At 36.2% G+C, this 23,854-nt stretch overlaps 1 protein-coding gene across 3 annotated transcripts; it reads right to left on the bottom strand.

The window, feature by feature from the left end:
• Nucleotides 1-957: 957 nt before the first annotated feature.
• rgl3a (ral guanine nucleotide dissociation stimulator-like 3a) lies at nt 958-21,922 on the bottom strand. 3 transcript variants are annotated; one of them, XM_081380697.1, is made up of 18 exons: nt 20,979-21,922; nt 20,647-20,841; nt 15,505-15,794; nt 14,048-14,092; nt 12,721-12,890; nt 12,482-12,636; nt 12,153-12,401; nt 10,558-10,661; nt 10,355-10,439; nt 9,215-9,292; nt 8,186-8,272; nt 8,042-8,074; nt 7,810-7,931; nt 7,552-7,647; nt 6,848-6,977; nt 3,646-3,918; nt 3,351-3,465; nt 958-2,445 (listed from the first exon to the last, which is right to left on the bottom strand). In XM_081380697.1, exons 2-18 carry the CDS (start codon nt 20,815-20,817, stop codon nt 2,297-2,299), a joined length of 2,352 nt encoding a protein of 783 aa, XP_081236823.1. In that variant the 5' UTR covers nt 20,818-20,841; nt 20,979-21,922; the 3' UTR covers nt 958-2,296. The 3 variants fall into 3 exon arrangements, with proteins under 3 accessions (XP_081236823.1, XP_081236824.1, XP_081236825.1); XM_081380698.1 differs by lacking the exons at nt 20,647-20,841; nt 20,979-21,922 and adding an exon at nt 18,438-18,554 and having other exon boundaries at nt 964-2,445; XM_081380699.1 differs by lacking the exons at nt 20,647-20,841; nt 20,979-21,922 and having other exon boundaries at nt 964-2,445; nt 15,654-15,688.
• Between the last annotated feature and the right edge of the window lie 1,932 nt (nt 21,923-23,854).

The raw sequence follows: 23,854 nt of genomic DNA, 5'->3' as shown, positions 1-23,854 counted from the left end.
TCTCAATTCTTAATATTTACAAGCAATCTTTCTGAGAATATCTTTTTCATAAATAAACCAAAAGAGAATTTAGTTTGGTTAAATTTAAGTCCTTAAACTTATTTACATGGACATGTAAATGTTGAAAAGTAATAAACACTCTTAATGTAATAGGATGATGGTTTAAGATATAGGCCTTTTGCTGCCACCAGCATGATGTTGATGTTCTTACATGGACATACTCAAATACACAATTGTCAGTGTTTACCTGAAATATTGTAAGACAGAATGACTAACTTGTTCTGACTATTCTGTTTGTTTCCTTTACTCAATAAATGCTATAGTACAATAAAAACAGTTTATCTTTGAGCCAGTGCTGAGAAATTTGCTCATTTTGGCGTATGAGGCGGTCATCTTGGATTTTGCACTCTACTGAGTTTCATGTAAGAGATACAGCTTGGCAAACAGCAAAAATGGATTCAGCATAAAAAATACCCCTAGAATAGTCTATTTGCCAACTTTTACTCAAAAATGCCTGAGGATTTTTATTTAGGCACATTTTTGTGATTTCAACCTGGTCTACAACCAACCAACCAGGCTAGGATGGTTTTAGCTATTTTTTCCCAACAGGGACTGTCACGACAGGTTTATATTTTTATAATTCGATTAATAATTAATATATTTCCATTTTCTTTAGTCAGAAAATTCAAGTTAAATTTCACATTTGAGCAGTGTAAATATAGAATTAGATATAGGCCTATTAATTGTAAGATAGTTATAAGACCTAAATTCTATTTGAAATTATATAAAAATAATCATAATAAAAAAACATGATATAAAAGATATTGACTGGAACTTACAGATTATTCATTTTGTAACTCCAATGACCATTAATAGAAACAAAACAGAATCATTTTTTAAACTATCAAAAATGAATGTATAATTTTAAATAATAAAATACTAACAAAACACACAACACAAGTGCCAAATTAATGTTTTAATTACACATAGACAAAGACAGACACATATTTCAGTTAGGAATTGTGGCTTTCTGTGCAAACAGCAAATGTGTGCTTTTACTGCTGATTCAGACCCTCTTCCATTTGGCAAAACAACACTTATAGTTTTCCAAGAGACACAACAGCTGCACCACTATTTAGCAGCGAACTATTCCACACAGACCAAGCACTTACTTTTCACAGCAACTAACTTACTTTTAACTTTCACCAAACACACACAAAGTCAATGAGATTCATCTAGTGCACCCAGTGCTCTTCAGTTCTCCGAAATGCATTTGCTCAGAAAGTCACAAGATATCCAATATGGACGAGTAACTTCATTTGACACTACTATAAAAACAACTTTTAAAAAAAAGAAAAAAGAAAAGTTTTTCTAAAAGTGATAATGAAGTGCGAGCATCCTTCATTAGGATAAAGATTAGGCACAAATGCCACAAATCAACAAACATCTTCTATTATTACAAGTCTTAAATAAAGTTAAAAATAAAGTTTTAGAAGAGAAACAGCTGATGGGTTTAAGATTATTGCACATCAAAAACATAACAAATAAAAACAAGTGCAGAAAGGAAACAACACAGCCAAACAAAAATAGATTATGTGCACATATAAAAGTTAAAATGAAACACTCTAAAACTGAAATGCATGAAAACATTTAAATATTGCAATTAAAATAATGTGATCTTTATTAAAATTATATTAAAATATATTATCTTAACATTGTCACTTAGAAAATGACTATGTATCACTTTATGTATCTATCTATTCAGTTTTAACCTACCACTGAATATTAGCTACATAAAAGCTTGTATTTATAGGTCATATTTAAAACAAATGTGTTCATCCACCTACATATAGATGTTCCTCAGTAAAACTGAGATATCACCTGTGTGACCTCCCATTTCAAAGCAAAAATCTTTGAATAAACTGGCAGTAGATGTGGCTTTTTATTGCAACTTCCCTGGGTCGGATCATCTGATCTTTCTTCCTCCAGTTTTAACGGGTTAGAAATGTTGTAGCAGCAGTAGAAATCTACAATTTCCTAGTTATTAGTCAATGACACATTACTGAGTGAGATGTTATCATAACTTGAGACTCCAGAGTGCTTCAGAACTCAATTCTGCATCCATCAGTCTGTTTTACAATTCATCCGAGCTTTATTCAGCAGTTGTCCACATCAGCTCTTTGTTTGCTATTTTGTGAGCGTTTGTTCTATGCAGTAGTCCATGTGGTTATGTAGTCTCTGTTCACCGTTCACATTTTCATGTATTACACCACCATGTTGTGTGTTGTCATTCACGTTACTTGCGTCCCTTCGGTACAGCTCCAGGACTCCAGGATGAACCAGGCACTCTGCTGACATTTTTGTAAAGCTGACGAATCACAAAGTCATAGTTGGCGGTGGTGCACATGGCATAGAACACGTTGGCTTTGCCTGGGATCAGCAACTCTAATATAAAAAAAAACCATTGGATTTATTGAGTGCTAAATAAATATACCAATAAAATTGCTAACATTTAAACTAAAATTAAAGGGATAGTTCGCCCAAAAATGAATATTCTCTCATTAATTGCTCACCCTCATGTCATTCCAAACCCGTAAGACTTTCGTTCGACATTTTTGATGAAATCTGAGAGATTTCTGTCCCCCCATTGACAGCTATTTAACTATCACTTTGACACTTCAAAAGGTTCATAAAGAGATCATAAAACTAATCCATATGAATCGAGCAGTTTAGCCAAAATTTTCAGAAGAGACTCGATCACTTTATATGATGAAAAGATTGAATTTAGGCTTTTATTCACATATAAACATTGATCAGCAAACAAACAGAAGCTCAACTGAACCTGCTTGACGCACGACAACAAACCTCTTCCAGAAGCTCAAACGTGCTGCGTAACATGAGAATGAACCTCATTGGTTCTCGCACGTCAAGTGAACATGCTTGAGTTTCCGTTTACCACAAATGATGTGCGCGTTGATGAATGTTTATATGTGAATAAAAGCCTAAATTCAATCTGTTCATCATATAAAGCGATCGAGTCTTTTCTGAAAATTTGGACTAAACCACTCAATTCATATGGATTAGTTTTACGATCCCTTTATGAACTTTTTGAACCGTTAAGTGGTAGTTGCGCAGCTGGCAATAAAGGGACAGAAAGCTCTCAGATTTCATTAAAAGGATTTGGACATTTGTGTTTTCGAAAATTAATGAAAGGTTGAGTAATTAATGACAGAATTTTAATTTTTGGGTGAACTAACCCTTTAAAATAAAAGCTAATTCAAAATATTAATAGATACTATAATGATATATAAATAACACATATAGGTCATACATAGAATCGAGCAGCTCACCTTTGTCATTAGAAAGCACTTGTGTGAGACTAAAATCCTGGCAGTTCATCTCCTCCAAGTTATGTTTCTCCAGAGCTCTCTGAATCACCTGAGCTGTCTTGTCCTGACTGGTTATCTAAAGATCGAGAGATGATACAGTTTCAAGACTTTAAAATCACTGGCCCTGACAAATGAGTAAAAAGACCATTAACAGACATCTTGCCTACAGACTGCTAAAAAGAACTGTAAAATAAAAAAAGCAGAACACAGCAGAAATCCAGGACCCATGAGCCACCAACTGTTAAAGTCAACTTACCAAAATACTTTTATAAATGTTTCCGCTGTTGCCAAATTCCACGCTGACTCTGATAATGCAAGTATCGTCAACTTGCTTGTTGTACATTGGATGAAGGGCAGCGTGCAGCTGGAGAGAAGGAGAGGATGACGAGGATGATGAAGATGCTGCAGATGAAGAAGGGGAGGGGCTGTCAGACAGATCTGCCTGTAGGGATCTTCGAAAGGAGGTGGGCGGAGTCAGAGAGGTGGTGGGTGTGTCTACTGAGATGTCCTGACAGGATACAGACTGTGACTGTGAATGAAGGGATGGAGAAAGACTATTTACCCCAACACATCTAATTATCAATAACAACAGGTCTGTTAAGACCACAACACAGGGTTTTTGGATAGTCATAGTTCACCTCGAAATGAAAATTATCCCATAATTTACTCACCCTCAAGCCATATGACCTAGGGTTGGGTATCGTTTGGGTTTTTCTGATACCGGTGCCTAAACGGTGCCTGAACTGATACTTTAAAAAAAGAGCTTCAAAACGAAGGTGAATGATATATATATATAAAAAAAAAGCTTTTTATTGAAAAAAAATCTTAAAATTTAATATATTAAAATGTTAAAGTATATATAAATATAAGTACAAAACAACAAAATTACATCATAAATTCACAATAAAACTTAAGCCACCTAACCCAACTACAATAATTTAACACTAAAAAACACTACAGTACTAATAACAGCAAAGTCTGTATTCTTGGTATGCTACAAACCAGCTTTAAATTTCAGCAATCCTTTTCACATTTGTTGCCTTCTCTGGCAAAATATGACACCTCTCCAGACTTACTGCAAGTCCTGCAAAAGGTGAGCGTTATTTTAGAACGCATCACCTTAAATGCCATGATGTGAAACCCCTCGTGGAAGAGGAACGCCGTCACGTTTACAACTGTGACAATGAGCTCTTAGGATCAACTGAATGCTGGATTTCAAAAGAATATGAAGTTCACGGCTCTATTTTTGCAGTAAACTTGCACAACGTTCTTAAATGATTAATTTATTAGATGTATACGCCAGTCTGTTATTGTAGGGACGTCGACTTCTCATTTTCACACTAAACATGATGCCGAACAAAACAAACTAGGATTGGTTGCGTTACATGTCAGTCAGTCTTTGGCTGATCTTCGTATTCTTAAATACACAAGTGAATGTGGTTTGTCATTTAAGAAACCTTTATAATCATTCATGTTAGTTGATCTATAGCACACACTGGGTGCCATGTTAGTAGGCTATAAGAACCGCAGTTCAGAGAATTGTATCTGTCAACACGTCAATTCATCCACTTATCCCGAAATACTTGAAAGTAAGTGGCTGGTGAAGTGTGAGAAGAATAGAGTAAATTTTATAGTTACCTACACAATGTGTATCTAAACACGTCATCAATTTATAATTGAAAGGATTGTTATTGCCGCTTCCATAGACATCAGTGTGCATTTTACAAACTATAAATGTTGTTTTGCTAATAATTATGTGTATTTGAATGTCTGAAACTTAAAATAAACCTTATTGTGCCAGCCAATGTGCGAACGCAGATTTGAATTTAGAAGTTGATGACCACACGATCTGAATGTTCTAATCACACTGGTGTGAGCGATCGTACATGTCAAAGGGTTAACTAGCGATCACATGCGATGATGATGCTTGCGTCCGTTTCGGACAACCAGAGTGCAAATATTTCAACCGACAGCTGAGGCATTTAAGTGGCACCGAAATGAGGCACAGAAATCTGCGTTTTGATTCGGTCCGGTTACATAGGTACCGGTTCCATATCGGTATCGGGTTTCGGTACCCAACCCTAATATGACCTCCTTCTTTCAGACGAACACAATCAGTGTACTATTAAATAATATCCTGGCTCTTCCCAGCTTTGTAATGCCACTGAATAGTGTCCAAAAAGTGCATCCATCCGTCATAAAAGTAATCCATACGACTCCAGTGGGTTAATTAATGTCTTCTGAAGCCAAGCGATGGGTTTTGTCAGAAAAATATCCATATTTAAAACTTTACAAACTGTAATCACTGGCTCTTTTGGAGCTTCAAAAACTCAAGACACTATTCAGTGCCATTATAAAAGCTTGGAAGAGACAGGATATTATTTAATATAACTCTGATTGTGTTTGGCTGAAAGAAGGAAGTCATATATACCTAGGATGGATAGAGGGTGAGTAAATTATGAGATATTTGACATTTTTTGAACTATCCCTTTAAAGCTGTCAATGGAGGGTCAGAAAGCTCTCAGATTTAATCAAAAATATCTTTATTTGTGTTTCGAAGATGAACAAAAGTCTTACTGGTTTGGAAAGACATGAGGGTGAGTAAATGATGACAGAATTAGAATTTTTGGGTGAACTATCCCTTTAAGTGGCACAAGTGACAATATGAGGTGCATCAGAAAGCTTAATCATTCAGATGAATCTGACTTTTTATCTGGGTGTTTAGCACAAGCGATACATATTTCAGTAATTTATGTAAAACGTCACAGGCTGGCTGTGTTGTTATCTAATACACTGTGTTCTGTCAACTTCACCACAGCCCTTTGTTGATAGTGCAAACATGAACTATATGACTGCAAGGTTAAGGTGAAACAAATCAGTCACAAACACCTTAATGGATTTTCTAACCCAAAGGCTACAGTATAAACAAATGGTCAAATAGGTTTTGCGTTTATATCAGGCCTGTCAGATTCAGGACTATTGATTTAGTTTAATTAATTATAAATAAATAATGCAATAAAAAATAATTATATCCCCTGACCCACATACACCAAAAGACACTGAAAACACAACAAGATGTCATGCAACAGCTAAAGACATCCGTCTGACACGTGTACATCAGTGTTATTTTAGTTTTATTAATATAATATTGTAGAACTTATTTTATATTAGCTTTTTATTTTTATATTTCCAGTTTTCTTTTGGTAATCCTGTTTTGTATGGAAGCTTGTATCTGCCACAGTATTAAAAAAGTGTTTTTATCAGCCACAATAATGTAATTTCTCAGCAAATATATGCCATTGTGTGCTACTGATTAATCATAATTATTTTGATTAAACCTTTTTAATCGCTCGAAAGCCTAAGCTTATATTAAAGGAATCAAATATTGTAGCAACTATAGTACAAAACGTCTGTGGATCTAGTCTGCAGGTTTTTTTATGCTGAGTTGTTACCCGTACTTTGTATCCAAGAGGTGAGAGGTTGGGAATGCTGAGATCATCCATCTCTGAGCCACTGGAGCCAGAAGATGATACACTGATCTGATCAGAAAGGGTTTTCTTTGAGAAGTTCTCACTGCCAGACAGCAATCTGCAGTGAGCAGAAGAGAAACACATCACAGAAAAACAAGCAAGTTAACAAAATGTCTTATTACTTTCTGAGTCTGAGTCTAAAGGCCCCTATATACTTCATGCGGAATCAAAGAACGAACTGGTGTGATACTTCTTGTTTACAGTACAAATTCAAGATATAATTCTAATTGAAAGTGACAATGACATTGTTTTTTCATGTTTAATGCTGTAAAGCTGCTTGCTTTTAAGCAATCTAATGTATAAAATGCTATACAAATAAACGTGACATGACTGAATGGAATGCAAAATTGCAGAGCTGGTGCAAACATATCCACGTCCTTATGATCAGATGCTTTCTTAACTGCCGTTTTCTTTCGTTTATTTTGTTATTGAGAACAGCACATATTTATATATTCATCTTAATTGTTGCTGTCAACAGCGTGGGTGGCATCAGGATGTTCGCTTACAGTATCTTGCTGTAAAGGTACTTCAAACTTCCTTTTACCCCTGGGCAAAAAACTAAAAAAAACTTTGCCGTGAGTATATTGGAGCCTTGAGTCAATAAAATGGAAACCGTGAATAACAACACTCACGAGGTCAGTTTCTTGGAGATGAGCCGGTGGCTCCAGTGGTTGGGAGAGCCTGGACAGGGGTCAACTGGTGGCTCCAGCTCTCTTGACAACTCATAACTGATGAGAAAGAAAGATTGACTGTTAGTATCTAAATATCTGAGATGCTTAGATGAAGTACCACTGCCTTGAATTCAAAGTCATTTCAATCTAAACCAACATTCTTAGCAAGGAAATGATCACACTGAGAATGATCATCAGAATGTGCAAGAGGCGTCTCACCTCTTCTGGTCAGTAAGGGGCATGCTGCTGTTGATCCAGGAAATGATATGAGGATGTGATTGTAGAGTGTACTGAGCACATGATGCCTGCAGCTGCCGGATCTGAGACAGAATCTCAAACTCCTGAATACAGAAAGGAGTGGAGACAGAGAAAGTCATGCGTTAACACTAGCTCTGGACCAAAACCTAGTGAGCTAAAACACTAAAACAATATTTAAGACAATTGTGCTTACTTTTCTACGCTTCTCAAAGTTGATGAGACCTCCCTGTGAGCACAAAGAAGAGAGTTATCTTTTAAACAAAAAAACTTCAGAGTGGGAACTGAAATTGAAACACTATGTCTATGACATGAATTAAGATCAAAAAACAATTCTCACCTGTACATTATCACTTAGTGCTGTGTCCAACATGGTGAGAACCGTCAGATAAGTGCCCAGGTACGGCACCTCACCATTGGAGGGGTTCTGTCAGAAAAACAAAGTTGTCAGACAAAAATACACTATTGTTCAAAAGATCAAAAGGGGTTGGTAAGATTTTAAAATATTTTTGAAAATAGTCTCTTATGCTCACCAAGGCGGCATTTATTTGATCAAAAACAGTATAGTAATACTGTGAAATATTATTACATTACTGCAGTCTTCAGCGTCACATGATCCTTCAGAAATCATTCTAATAAGCTGATTTTGTGCAAGAAACATTTCTTATTGTCATCAATGTTGTAAACCATTGTGGAAACCAGTGCAAATTAATATTTTTGTGGAAACATGATACCATTTTTTTTTTTTTTTTTTTCAGAATTCTGTAATGAAGAAATTATTTATTTGAAATACAATTTTTGTAACAATGTAAAAGTCTTTACTGTCACTTTTGGTCAATTTAATACATCCTTGCTGAATAAAAGTATTAATTTCTTAAAAAAAGAAAATCTTACTGACCCCGCACTTTTGAACGGTACTGTATACTATATTTAAACGAGAATCCACAGACAAGTTTCAATTAAAATTTCCTCTTTTAAGCACACACATCTTTTCCCAACAGCTAAAATTGATTTACGCCAAGAATAAATATCTTAGTTAGGGGAACACACTGTTGATGAACCTTTACTAATGATAAACCTTACTCCGTCATACTGTGTCGGCTGGCATTATGTTAATACCCTTTTGAGTGTTTTAATTAATGAGCTGGCAGATTCACGTTTAGACACATTTTCGTTTTGGAGATGAAATTACTTGAGTCAAATTAGCTGGTGCAGATGCATACATCCCAAACAGTAGTAGTTGTTTCCCAGAAACAACAGCTTAATAATATTTTAAAAGCAAGTTGTGCCAGTGACCTTAAATGAGACAAATGCACATCATTCAACATGGCCCTGTTATTATAATAAAAGCGACTCTAGTGAATCTTACCATGTGCTTAGATGTAGGACTAAGTCTGGGAGACTTTGGTGCAGAGTGAGTGTCTACCTCTGCTGACTGGTTTTCTTCCTAAATCAATCACAAATAAATAGATAAGAGGACATTTAGCATACTGAAATGCAAACAGCCTGAAACTCTGATTTAGATAAGCATAACCGAACATAAGATGCACTGAAACAACTGGCCTGGAGAAACACTAACGTAAATCACTTTAAAGCCAATATCCCACACCCGAAGAAATGACACAATTCAAGATGAAGTACAATTACAGAACATGATAAAGATTAAGGTTATAGGGAAGTGAGATAGACTACTACGAGCCACCAGTTAACAACAATGAATGTTTTGCTGTCATACACTGAACACTGCAGAACATTGTGGGATGTTTTGCCTCTTCCTCCAGCCCCTATTGATTTACTCTTTGCATGCGAGCTAGAGTGAAAGGGGCTGTGGAAAATATTAAATGTTGCTAGGTAGCATCTTTTAAGATAGTAAAAAGGGCATAAAAACAGCCATGGGATGAGATCACCTCATAATCTTATCAGAGATTCAACAGCACTATCAACTCCTACACATAATGTTAAATCATTAGAGGCACCTGTTTGCACATTGTAGTCCAAAGTGTTAGATATTGATGGAAGTTTAAGGTCAGTAAGATTTTTTTTGGACAGATATTAATATTTTTATTCACTAAGGACATAGTAAATGAATCAAAAGTGGCAGTAAACACATTTATAATTTTATACAAGATTTCTATTTCAAATAAATGCTGTTCTTTAGAACTTTCTATTAATCACAAAAAATATATATCATGGTTTCCACAAAAATATTAAGCAGGACAACCATTTTCAACACTGATAATAGTGAGAAATGTTTCTTGAGCACCACATCAGTACATTAGAATGATTTCTGAGGGGATAATATGACATTGAGGTCTGGAGTAATGATGCTGAAAATTCAGCTTCGCTTCACAGGAATAAATTACATTATAAAACAGCAAAATTAGCATAAAATATCTATTTTTTAAACATAAAAAAAAAATCATACTGACCCCAAATGTTTTAATGGAAGTGCACGTCAAACTTTTTAGAACATTAGGGTAGACAACAGATTTAAAACTTTGAAACTTACCTCTACAAGGATCTCTCGATTGATCAGCACACAGTTCTCATCGGGAAAGGTGTCGCACAGCTGATCAAAGGCAGTCATACTCTCCCTGAAATTGCACATTTTATGGATTTACATTTACTACTATGTATTATGCAAACTGTGTGCTTAACATTTCACTACAGGTTTAATGGCTGTTTCAGGATGTTAGGATCAGAAAGCACTACCTGCTGATTGTCGCCCAGGTTTTCTTTAGCCGGTAGACAGCATTAGACTGAAGAGCAGATAAGATGGCTCTTAGAGAGGAGAAGTTTCTCAACTGACGGCACTCCTGTCATACAAATAATAATAAATAGAACAAATCATCTTAAAAAAAAAGAAATATTAACTTCACAAATTCACACTGGATCAAATATGCACCAACACAAAGTGATGAAATTATCTTCAAATGTCTGTGCCATTAAAATTCATGTCAACAGTTGAATTATTCTTGCTCAGCAAACTGTAGCTTTGTCACGACATTAACTTTAGCAGAGTGTTCCATTCAGTTCACATTTATTTGTATTACTGTGTCCAAGTAATGCATTTCATAAATGTACACATACAAATCACACAGTTAGCTAACATCGTATACATTTTAAGTGTATGAGTGTCTCCTTCTAATGCCTATTATAGTGCTCCTTGTGGCATTGCTGAGAACTGCAAAAAAAAATATATATATATCATACTGATTTGTGCTCTGACACATTTCAGAATGCAATCATGCATTTAAATTTGCATTCACATACTTGCCTATTCATAGTTTTCACATGATGTCACACTCTTATAGGAACAGCCACCGGGAGGCCAAAAGAAGGCTTTCCTCCATTGCCTGCCAGTTATTTTTAACAGGTTTTTTCCAAATACTAAATGTAGTGAGACAGTGATATAAAAATAAAATAAAAATAAATTCAATATGAACCTTATTAATTATGCATACTATCTACAGGCAAACAGATGAACCCAGAATATAAATGCAACACACAGTTTCACCTTAAGCTTTTTACATAGAAAACCATTATAAAGAAGACGCTCAACCCTTCAGCGTGTTGCGTTCAAATTCTGGGCTCATCTGCATATAGTATGCATCATCAATAAGGTGTATACAGAATTTGATCTTATAATATAACAGTTTTAGTACATTAAGGCAATTTAAGGCCTGGTGTCACAGACAGGGCTTAGATTAAGCCAGGATTAGTCCTAAATTAAATTAGGACATTTAAGTAGCTTTTATAAACATGCCTTAGAAAAAAAAAAACATTACTGATGTGTATTCTTGAGGCAAAACAATGGCACTGATATATTTTCAGATATGCCACTGCAAGTTGTTTTCAGTTAAAACGGCTAAAAAAATGCATTTTAGCCTAGGATTAGGTTTAAGCCTGGTCTGTGAAAACAGGGGTAAGTGTTTTTCACGTTAAGCGTTTTACAATGTCCCGCTGTTTCCAGTGCCCAAAACTTGCATTTGTTCACATGTTTTTGTTTTTCTTCTTTTGAAAGGTGATCTTAAAGGTATAGCGGAGGATTTTTTACTTCCGGGTGGATCACCTATACCATTGGTCCTCCTAATTGTCAATCATTCTGGTGAATCAATCAAACTTTTCAAAAAGTGGAGAGGACGGGTATTATCTAAAATTCGGAAAGATCCTCCGCTATACCTTTAATATTCGTTGCATGAACCAAATGAGAAATTTGCAGGCCTGTTCTGCAGTTCTATGGATGTTTTGCTCTACAGATCTAAAGATGAAAACTATGACTAGTTTGTTTCGAGCCTTATACACACCTGAGCCACAGAGATCCACTTCTCAATAATCTTTGCCCTGTGTGTAGGGCTGCTACGAGGGCAGGATGGGGAGCCGGGAGGGGAGGTGGCAGAAGGCCACAGCAGAGAGGTGATAACGCAGTTAGTGACGGCATTAAACTGGGCAATGGTGGCACGGACCGTGGGCGCTAGATTCCGGTTCTCCTTCTTGTCCCTTTGAGACCAAATGCAGCCAAGACAGTGAAACGGAACCACTTTGACAAAGAGTTCCTGAGAAAGAAATGGAAACGGATTAATAAAAGTAGGCCAAAAATAAAAACTAGCCTCAGTGTGCAAAACTTGACACCTACAGCATCTAATAGTGTGAGCTGCTCAGCTATGTCTTGAGCGGGGAAGGCCAGTATATCCCCCATCTCTTCTATGTCTCGTCTGTCCATGGCGTCTTTAGTTTCTGGACTCTCTGCGTCAGCAGCACTGGCTTCTACTGATGTACCCATGTGCTTGTCTGTTGATCCATAAGAAGTTATTTAGCACTGATTCTTGGGGTATATGTGAATAAAAGCTAAATTAGCCATATTTCAAGACTTGCCTTCAGTCTGAAATTTTCTGAGAAGAGCATCGGCTTGATTAACCAGACGTCTGAAACAAAGGCGATGACGCATATGAACACAGAGCAGCCGGAGAGCCTGTTGATCCGGAGAGTCCCGAAGGTCCTCGTGATATTCGTCTAACCACAGGCGGATCAGACAGGGCAGAGAACTGCATACACACACACACACACACACACACACACACACACACACACACACACACACACATACACATACACACACTTTGTTAGCACCTTATTGTTTCATACTAATTATTGAATGGGTCCCACTTTATATTAAGTGGCGTTAAGTACTATGTACTTACATCAAAAAATAAGTACAATGTACTTATTGTGTTCATGTTGTATTGTAAAACACTTTCGCTGTTATTGAGGTGTGATACGGGTAAGGTTAGGGACAGGTGAGGTGGATTGGGTAGGTTTAAGGTGGGCAATCCTCCGTGTAATTATAAATGTAATTACATAAATTAATTACAGCTGTAATTACATGCATGAATTTTTAAAATGTAGGTACAATGTCAAAACATGTAGTTACACAATAAGTACATTGTATCAAATTATTAATTTCAATGTAAGTACATAGTACTTAAAGCCACTTAATATAAAGTGGGACCATTGAATCTTATGGATTTAGGAACAACCCAGATGAAAAAAAAAGAGTTTCAAAACTTTAATTCAAGTATAATGGTTGCAACCCGTTTCAATTTAAAGGTAATTATAAAACAATATTACAAGGCTCTCTGAAATGCTTGATTCTGGTCAGTCATGGTATTCTGAGGTCAGTTATTCCCTGATAATTACTGTAGAAATGCTGTATAATGATCGCTCATACGGGTAGCTCATTGAGGCCGGCTCTTTTTTCATGTTTCTCGTATCACACCACGGACACGTTCTCTCTGGTTTCATTCCAAAGATTTTAAAACGGTTATTTCTCAAATCAGTATTATGTGGCAAGTAGTCATGTAACAAGCGTGATCATTTACATTCACCCGGTTGTTATCACAAAATAAAGCCTTCAGGGAAGATCACAGTGTCGAGGTTTACATCAGGGGTGTTCAAACTCAGTCCTCACTGTCCTGCAGAGCTTAGCTCCAACTTGCCTCAACACATCTGCCTGGATGTTTCTAGTATGTCAAGTAAGACCTTGATTAGCTGGTTCAGGTGTGTTTAACTGGGGTTGGAGCTGAATTCTGCAGGACAGTGGCCCTCCATGAATAGGATTGAACACCACTGCCTATTTGACCACAGAATATAACAAACTGATCAGAATCAAGACTACCAAGAAGTTTCTGAAGATTCAGCTTACCTCCTGACACAGACACTGTTGTCCAGATTGGTGACCATGTCCTCTCTACAGAGACAAATAAATAAATCCAAAGTTTATATTCAAAACATTCCTAAAACCCTTCAGAGAAGCTTTAGGATAATGAACATTGCAACAATTTCTGGTCATGTTTTTAACACAAATGTGTCACAAGTGCTCTTTCAAGGCCTATTGCCTTTATTTATGCTTCAACAGAAAACAAAGAGCACTCAATGTTCAGCAAAAGAGCCTCTGACGCCTCTGACTAGTCAAGTGAAACCTGTTCTACAATGTGAGGTGTTCTCCTCCATTCCACTGCATCACTGATATGTATAGTGTGACTTCATACTGCCACAGTCATCATGTGTCTCATGGGAAACACTTAGCCTCACAATGAATTTAGAAATTTGGGCTTCCCCCTTCATTTGACTGTTCACGGTCACTGAGACCTACGTATGCGGAGTAAATATCATATTTAAATACATGAGGGATAGCCGTGTCAAAAACGGAAGTCAGTCAATGACCTGATGTCATTGATAAGGTACCTTGAGATGAAGTTGGCAGGTTCAGTATTAATTAGTTTTAATTAGGTCTAAAAAGTATGTTTTAGACAAAACCAAGCAATTATTATATTATATTATAATGCTTATTTCTTAGTAGAAATAGAATAATCATAAGTTATTATGATTGAAATTATTTTTATATTATTATGATGAAATGATAAAATTTTTAGAGAGCCCCTAAGGAAACGTGGTGATGATAAAAAATATGAGTTTGGGGGTTTGGTGGTCTATTTTTAATGATCTCGAGTTCTCTAACAGAAAATGCAAAATAATTAGCATTTGCCAGCAAAATGGTTGCCTTTCCCAGATAAACTTTACGTTCCCTAGCAAATGCGTTGAAATAGTTTTTCTTCCCACCTTATATTAGAATGCAAAGTTCCTCAGACGAACGCAAAAGCATTGAAATGAGGGTTCATAATGTCAATTTGGGTAGACTATACTTATAAACTTTTTTTTTTTTTTTTATTACACCATCGTTCAAAAGTTTGTGGTCAGATGGTTGTGAAAGAAGTCTTTTATGCCCACCAATGCTGCATTTATTTGATCAAAAATACAGTAAAAACAGTAATATTGTGAAATTTTGCAGTGTCACATGATCCTTCAGAAATCATTGAAATATGTTGATTTGCTGCTCATGAAACATTTCTTTTTAGCGTAGTAAACAGTCGTGCTGCTTAATATTTTCGTGGCATTTTTTCAGAATACTCTGATGAACAGAAAGTTTTAAAAGTCTTTTGTTACAATATAAATGTCTTCACTATCACTTTTTATCAATTTAATGAATCTTTGCTGAATAAAAGTATTAACTTTTAACTAAGCTAAAATTTTGAACGGTAGTGTTAATGTTGGCTTAATGTCCCTCAACACTAAACTCTTTAATTGAGCGTTTATGCTCACCTTTGAAACATGAGTTCTATGAGAGTATTTGTGCAGGTAAAGGCTCTGTAGGTGGAGAGGAAGATTTGCGTGTAATCTGGGTCAGGGCACTCTGGGTTCACCAATTCTGTGACAAGACGCTCCAGAGTGGCTGCTTTAAGCCTGCGGACCTTCAGTGTGCGGTACTGCATGAAGCCAAAGGCAGAATCGTTCTCAGCGGCATCAGCTGGGGGTTGGATGGGTTCTCGGTGAAGAGTGACCCCGTAGACGGCCCCGTCTTCCACCTCCTCTCCCCACTCCTGCACTGGGTCCTGGAAAACAGATCATCAGGCTAAACATGTTGAATTTGCAGCGGACTAATGGAAAAATATGCACACATTGAACCTACTGTCAAACTTGATATGATGCCCATTGCATTGCTATTTAACAAAGACAGTGCCATCATAAAATTCTATTTTGCAGTCCTGAAGAAACTGCAGCATGTCATGAGATTTTAGAAGAAAACAAAAGGCAGAACTGTAGTGGGCTTGTCTCGGTTTCTGCAGTAAAATGCACTGAAATGTAGGCCTTCAACTGAAATTCCCCCCAAAAAACCAATGCCTGCAAAGCACTGACCTAACATTTCATGTGTCCAGGAGGAAATATACAAAACAGTTCTATGGAAAACACAGGCAAATTGTTATCCAAATTACAGGTCAGGAGGAGTGACTACACATTATCTTCACTGGCTTGAGAAGACAATACATTGCATTTATGTCCTCAGCAGATGCTTTCTCAACAAAATCGTACAAAACAGTGTTCAGATTATGCTTTAAGCAAATACACCAAACATTTTTTACTGTATTAACAGTAACAGCACTGTTGAACGATGTCCACACAAGAAGCCATTTTCATTTTTTAAGGAAAGAGGAGAAATCATTGTGGAAAACCATAACTAGTTGACACCAAAAAATACTCTCTTGCAAAAATCCTCATTGGTGGTAAAATGAAACCACGATTATTTGCATAGCAAATACCATCCCTGAATGAAAACCAGCTGTGGGCGAATAAAAAACAAAACATATGGGGTTTAAACAAAGACAGACTGTGTGACACACTGGAGTAATTAAGTCCAGTGTTTTCCCTTTCAGAACAAGAAGGGTTGCTGTTGGGCTGAGTGTTGACTGATTCAGATGTGACCAGCATTAGATGAACTCATAACAACTGACCTGAGAACATATTAGCATAATGGTGTCATCAGACAGTCACTGATTCTTGAGACACAGGACGGACCATCATTTACATGACATTAGATTGAAAAAAAAAGGAATAAGAAACATTTACTCATTGAAATCAATAACAGATTATACTAAAATATTCTTAAAACAGTCAATTCGATTTTCTTTTTGATTTATCAAAATAAAGACATTAGCTATAAAACCACATATAACTCAATACATTCATTTAATTGTAAACAAAAAAATACACTATTCAGAAGTGTGAGTTCAGTAAAGAAATGTATATTTTTATTTTGCATTAAAATTTTCAAAAGTCACAGTAAAGTTTTCTATTTTAAAAAATGCTGTTCTTTTGAAGTTTCTATTCGTCACAAAATTGTGAAAAAATGTGCACAGTTTACAGAAAAACATTAAGCAGTGCAGCTGTTTTCAACATTAATAATAAATAGAAATGTTTCTTGAGCATCAAATCATTTCTGAAGGATCATGTGACACTGAAGACTGGATTAATGAAGCTGAAAATTCAGCTTTGACATCACAAGAATAAATTACATTTTAAAATGTATTAAAATAGAAAACAGTTATTTAAATTAATAATATTTCACCATATTACAGTTTTTACTGTATTTTTATTTGAAAAATTACTGATCCCAAACTTTTGACCGTAATGTATATGAACTTTAAGAAAAAGACATTTCTATTTGTAAAAAAAAAAACACTTCTATGACCTGACAAAAGGAGGTGAAATAAATAAAGGATCATAAATATACACCTTTTGTGTCTTTTTTCATAAATTAGTTCAATAAGGAGACATAAGATATTGTTGCCTAGTTTCTTTAAGTATTTAAAAAATATATAAAAGTTATATAAAAAATTCTGTATTTAATATATGTGTGACATGGAAAATATGTAAGCTGTCACAAGCCAGGTGGTGAACATGTTTAACAGAATTATCCTAAATGATTCTGATGTACATAAAAAATATATATTGATTTTTCACTTCTGTTGACTGTTTTGTTCTACATTGCTCTGTGGCAATACCTCTATGAATCTCAGAATATGCATAATATGCAAACCACACATTTGGAAAAGGTTGTGCTTCCAAGTAACCCAAGGACAATGAATCTATTCCTCTAACACATCAATTGCTGTGAAAACCACAAGCGCATTCTTCCCAGAAACTGCAGTCAAGCAAAACAGAGAGCTTTCCAAGCCAAAGCCCGTGTCTCCTTTAAAACTGTGCCATGGAACAAAACACAGGGAATGATGGGAGAGGGAAAGCTTAAGCTGTGAAACAGAACACACTGTACACATCTTCAATCTACAGTTGGGTCTGACTGAGAACAAACACAAAATCTGTTCTATTGTGAGACTCCCGAGGCACCACACCCTCCCCTGAGCTCTCATTACATGTCAACGGCTGATTAATCGCTTTCCTAAAGCTAATATCGCACCTAATTGTAAAACCACTTAGTTTTGGTCAGTGACAAGAGAAAGAAGTGAGATGTCCAGAGAGAAAGAACGGGAACTACTGCATTTTCTACAGCGTTCAAATGAAGAGAAAAACACGGTTGATTCATTCACGCTGAACTCCGCGCGACACACTGTCCAACAACAACACGCGTTTCCCAGTTTGCTGATGAAAGTTAGTCATTTTAGTCATTCTGTTTTTTTTAAATTACATTCAACAGACGTAATGTCCTCGATAAAATAGCGTAACTGAAAAAAGAGACTTACCATTGTGAACTTCCATTTCCCCATGTTCTCAGCTCTCTGTTCTTCAGCCGTATGATCAAGCAGTGTAAGCGTTCCCACTTTCCATTAGCGCAGCAAAAACTTTGGTATATTCCTTAGTCAGCTGGCGTTAAAGTTGACTGTCATGTTATCTAGAGAGCTGCAGAGAATGGATAACTTTGCCAGGTTCGGTTTAATCAAAAACTCCAGTGAAGATTAACGTTAAGTCAACTTTCTGTACATTTCATACCTGTCTGTCGGCTACTACCTTTATCATCAATTATAAATATGCTTTAACTGAAGTCTGTGACCTAAGAAAATTATTATCATTATTATTATGTCAGAGTTTTTTTTTTTTTTAGCTGTCTAGATAGCACACAGCGCACCTGTAAAGCGCTTTAAAGTGCAGTGGTTGATCTCTCTACGTAGATGAATGCGTCTAGTATGACGAACAGTACGTTACATGAAGATCAGCGAATCATACTATGGTGAAGGCTTGACTTATGAATATTAATTAGGTTGCATGTCCAATCGCATCAGTTTAAAATTTGCATAGAAGAGATTCTAGGATAAACGTGTTCAAAGTTTTAAGTAGCAATATCTATTTTATAATACATTAATTCAAACATACAATTCCTTATTTATATTTTTCGCTTTGTCATTTAAAGAGCGGCCCAAAAGTCTGAGACCTAGAGAAAATCCTATTTAATTACTTTTACATCATGTTGAGTTTATGTAACTTATAGGTTTAACTTCAATTTCAAATCCCAAAGTTGTGCTGATCAAATGGCAAATACTGCATACCGTTTTATCCAAGAATAGTACAAATGACTCAGACAACACTATGCAGATCCTTAGATGAATAATGGTGAACCTCTTATGAGATAGCCTTTCACAAACCACATTCACACAATATCTCAATGAGACAATGAGCAAATTGTTGGTTTCTGGGTACAGTGAGTTCATTAATGTCTTTCTGTTCTCTCTGACGTAGATCTGTGAATGTGCAGTGTCCTACAGAAAGCCCACCCCATACAACGCAACAATGGGTGACACACACTATACTGAACTCTTATTGACAGACCACAATCATGCTTAAAGTATTTATGCATATCCACTAACAATACCACTCATTAAGAAGACAGAAGTCACATGCTGATGTGTGCTGATTCACACACCCCAACAAACAGATCATTACTTCATTGTAAATAAATTGAAATATTTTGTTTTACCATCCAATTCCATGGTGCAAAACAGTCTGAACACCAGGTTAAATAGCTAACAAACTTGAAAAAAGCTAATATGCCAGCAATGCTGCAAATACTTTTCATTTCTGACATGCTTAGTAACATTCTGGTCGGGTAGTAACTTTTAGTTATCATCTTGGTGATGATGGACTGTCAACTGCTGGTATTTTCAAGTAAACTGTATTGAAAGACACTTTGTTAGGACAGCCTGTGCTAAGGATGAAAGTGCAAACGCAGTTTAATTTTAACCTATGATCCATGTTGTTTACTACAGTGGTTTGATCATGTAAATTATTTCTAACCATTCAGGGTTAAGATGCTACACCTAAACCACCGTTGACCCTTACCCACAATTCTGACTGCTCTCATTATTTAAATATATATATGTATATACCAACATTTAAAAGCTTGGCATTGGTAATTTTTTTTTTTCTCGAGTCTCTTATGCTCACCAAGGCTGCATTTATTTAATCAAAATAAGTTACATTGTGAAATATCATTAGAATTTAAAATACATGTTTTCTATTTTAATATATTATAAATTTAATTTATTCCTTTGAATACAAAGATGAATTTTCAGCATCATTACTCCAGTCTTTACTTTTCAGCGTCACATGATCCTTATAAAGGTCATTACAGTGTCACATTCTCACATAATAAAGGCATTCATTTCTTAAAAAAAAGAAAAATTACTGCCCCCAAAGTTTTGAACGGTTGTAAACATTGAAAAAAAGTGAAGCTGACAACAATTTTTCATATCGACAAATATTTATCAAAGGGTTAGAAGGGATGGATATACAGTTGACTGCTTTACGGTTGTTCTGTCCTATAGCTCATTTCTAGCCAGCTTTGGATATTTATACAGCAGCAGTTTCTCTGTTTAGGATGAAGCCGCTTTGGATAAAAGCATGCACTAAATGATTAAAAGCAAATGCAATTGTCAGTGGATCACCATCAGCACTGACCTCACAGTGTTCCTCAAGGTCCAGAAGATGGAAGCTCCTGAGCCAAACACCGGGCTCCTCATCCATCTGCACATCCACATGATGCCCAGTCTGGCACAGCAGATGCCTCATTCGTCCCAGTCGTGCCCGCAGACCCTTCTCTCCCCCGGACACCACCAGAGACGACCTCATCCTCACGCCAACTTCCTCCAAGAGCTGCAGACACACGTCAGGCATATTATCCAACTTTGACATGCATTCGGTAGTATGGAGCTTCTATTTGCTGGACTGTGGAACAATCATGGAATAAATCGTTATTTAAAAGTTTATTGAACACAGGATGAGCTACTCACAGTGGAAGTTGCTCCTTATCCTGTTCGTAGTAGATCAGCTCCTAAACATCCATGTTTGAACTCTGATAAAACCAGCAGATGGGATGCCGTGACCTTCCAGAAAGATCCCTCATGAACTGACGCAGAGACCTGAACACTGATGTCTGCTGCACAAGTGACTATGAACTGAGGAGGTTATCTAAACTCTAGTAACCCAGCAATTCTCATCCATCCATCTCTGATTCTCTCAATGCTGACTAACATGAACACACTCAAACAATAATCTAATTGTCTGCACAGACTAATGGCCTGTCAGCTTGGTTTGTTCCACTCAGTGCATCCTTTTCACTGACACAATCTCTCCTTTTTCTGATACTCTTTTGTTGTACATATTAATTTGCAGTAACAGTACAGTTCAGTGTTCTTGTGTGTATTCTAGTAACTGTGAAGTTAACAAACTATTGAAAGTGCACAATGTGAAGCATATAAAATGTAAAATAAACAAGACACCAACAAAGGGAGAAGTAAAAGATGGGTGATAACCCAAAAGAAAAAAGTGACCACATGTGCTGTGCTCTGCTCTACTATCACAACACAGATGTACGTGTTTCTATTAAAACTTGAAGATTTTCGAGCTGTTCTGAACGACACTTAATTATGATTTACATAAAATTGTCTTATGACTCAAATTTGCCCGAAGAAGAAACCGTGCATACCATTAAACAGCGTTTAAATTCAAATACCTGCAGATTTCACCGTGTAAACAAAGAAGCAGGCCTCCTTTTTCCGATTTACAAGCCATACCACCTCCTCTTTTAACTTATTTTTGAACAGCAATTTTGTGTCCAATAAGCAATTTTGCAATTGTTGTCTTTACATTTAGCGTGGAAACAGAAAATCTTTGACGCTCGAGAAGTATCGTGCGATTGCGCGTGGACCTGATCGCGTGTTTGCCAGACTGCGGTAATTATGAAATAGTACAATTCAATTAAATTCACATTAATTTGTATAGCGCTTTTCACCATACATATAGTTTTAAAGCAGCTTTGAAATAGCAGAGAAAATGTCATAGTTGCTCATTAGGGTATGATTCAGACTAAAACTGAATGATGTTGTGCCTCTGTCATTGACTTTTATTTACAAGTGTTATGATTCATGTAAATCTTTGTTGGAATGACTCTAAATAAAGTCGTTTTGGATATCTATTAGATATGTCCGCATACGAGAAAAAAAAACCCTAATCAATTCATACATCTGCATTTGGCACTATAATGTTCTGAAATGTTGGCAATCAACCTCAGCAGATTATTGTATGAGCTATATAGCCTAGGCTATATATTACGCTGATTTGTGTGAATTAACATTAAAGGAATGATTATAAATTAACAGTAGCCTACACTCTCAGAAATAAAGTACATAATTGTACCTTTAGGGGTACAGTGGTTTGTCACTGGGGCTGTACCCTCAAGGGTACAATATTGTACCTTAACCTTTAAAATAAACGGTACATGTAGGCCTACCTTTCAATGCTTTTTGACCCTCAAAGAGGTACACATATGTACCTTGAGGTCCAATAATAAGCTCTATGGGGTACGTTAGATTGTACCTTGGGGGACGTAAATTGACTCCTACTGTACCCCTATTTCTGACAGTGTAGCCTAACAGTAGCCAAACATTTATACAGGAAAAAAGCTGGCTACAAGTCATGATAGGTCAGTTTCATGTTAGATAATGTATCTCACAACACTCTGTCCTAAGCCCTATTGGACTGGATTAGTTTAACATGGAGAGGTGGGGTAATTATAGTAGCCTAATTATTACCCGACCCGAGCTTCTCAGTGATTTTAGTTCCGTCCGAATGTGCCATCTCAGTAATCATTACGGGCAATGTCAGTAAAGACTACAGCGAATTTTACCTAATGTAAGTGTCCTGTATTTGCGGAATGTGACATTTAACAGGAAAATGCTTTGTTTAAATACATGACACACACATTTCTCTGGAGTCTTGTGTGAAGCTCATGCACAAGTATCATCATCAAAACATATGCAGAATATCTGAATTACAAATGACTACATTGCAATTACACCTCAACATTTCATATTTGATATTGTTTACATACCCCTATTTTCTTAGGAGAGATAGAACAGAAAACTAATTGGCTGACAGTCAAATCAGAAATAAACCAGCAGTGATTTCATTTGTGGTGTTAAACTCTAATTTACAACTGTGAATAAAGATTAATTAATGCTGATAATTAGCCGAAATAGAGGCACAATGGGGATGATAAAACCATGACATGCACAGAAAAGAACCCTGGATTATAACTTTATTATCTCTCGCATGCTTCAGCTCTGAGGCCTAATGTAATGCACACACACACACCCTCTTATACCTTGGTGTACTAAAGCCGGTCACACTGTTTTCTGCTTCAGTGCCTCCAGTGTTATATAACAAGGTCAGGAAAGGACATTACAGTAATATAGACAAGGAACCTGACCTGTACATGGAAATGTTGCAGGAATTTCATTGATTCACTGTATTACCTTAAAAATGACTGTGATCATGTTTTGTTATGAAACAATTCTCAAAAGAGGAAACAATATTATGCCAACAAAGAATCCTCTGAATAGGCTATCTCTGTTATGAAGACATCCACGATTTGAGCATTAAGAGTAAGTACAATGCGGATGTCAAATCATTGATAAAATCCAGGTGTTTTCTGAAGAGTGTAAATGCCTTTAGAGAAAACATGTTCTCCATTTTCTTGTGGGTTTATATATATATTTTGAATTAATGATCACTGTAGATTAATTTTACACTATACACTACTACTCAAAACTTTGGGGTCAGTAAGATTTCTTAAATGTTTTTGAAAGACTCATATCAAGGCTGCTGC

This window comes from Scardinius erythrophthalmus (assembly GCF_964197995.2).
Source record: "Scardinius erythrophthalmus genome assembly, chromosome: 12".
NCBI classification, from domain to species: Eukaryota; Metazoa; Chordata; class Actinopteri; order Cypriniformes; family Leuciscidae; genus Scardinius; species Scardinius erythrophthalmus.
The sequence above is the reverse complement of the archived record's forward strand: the minus strand, read 5'-3'. Positions and strand labels throughout refer to the sequence as shown.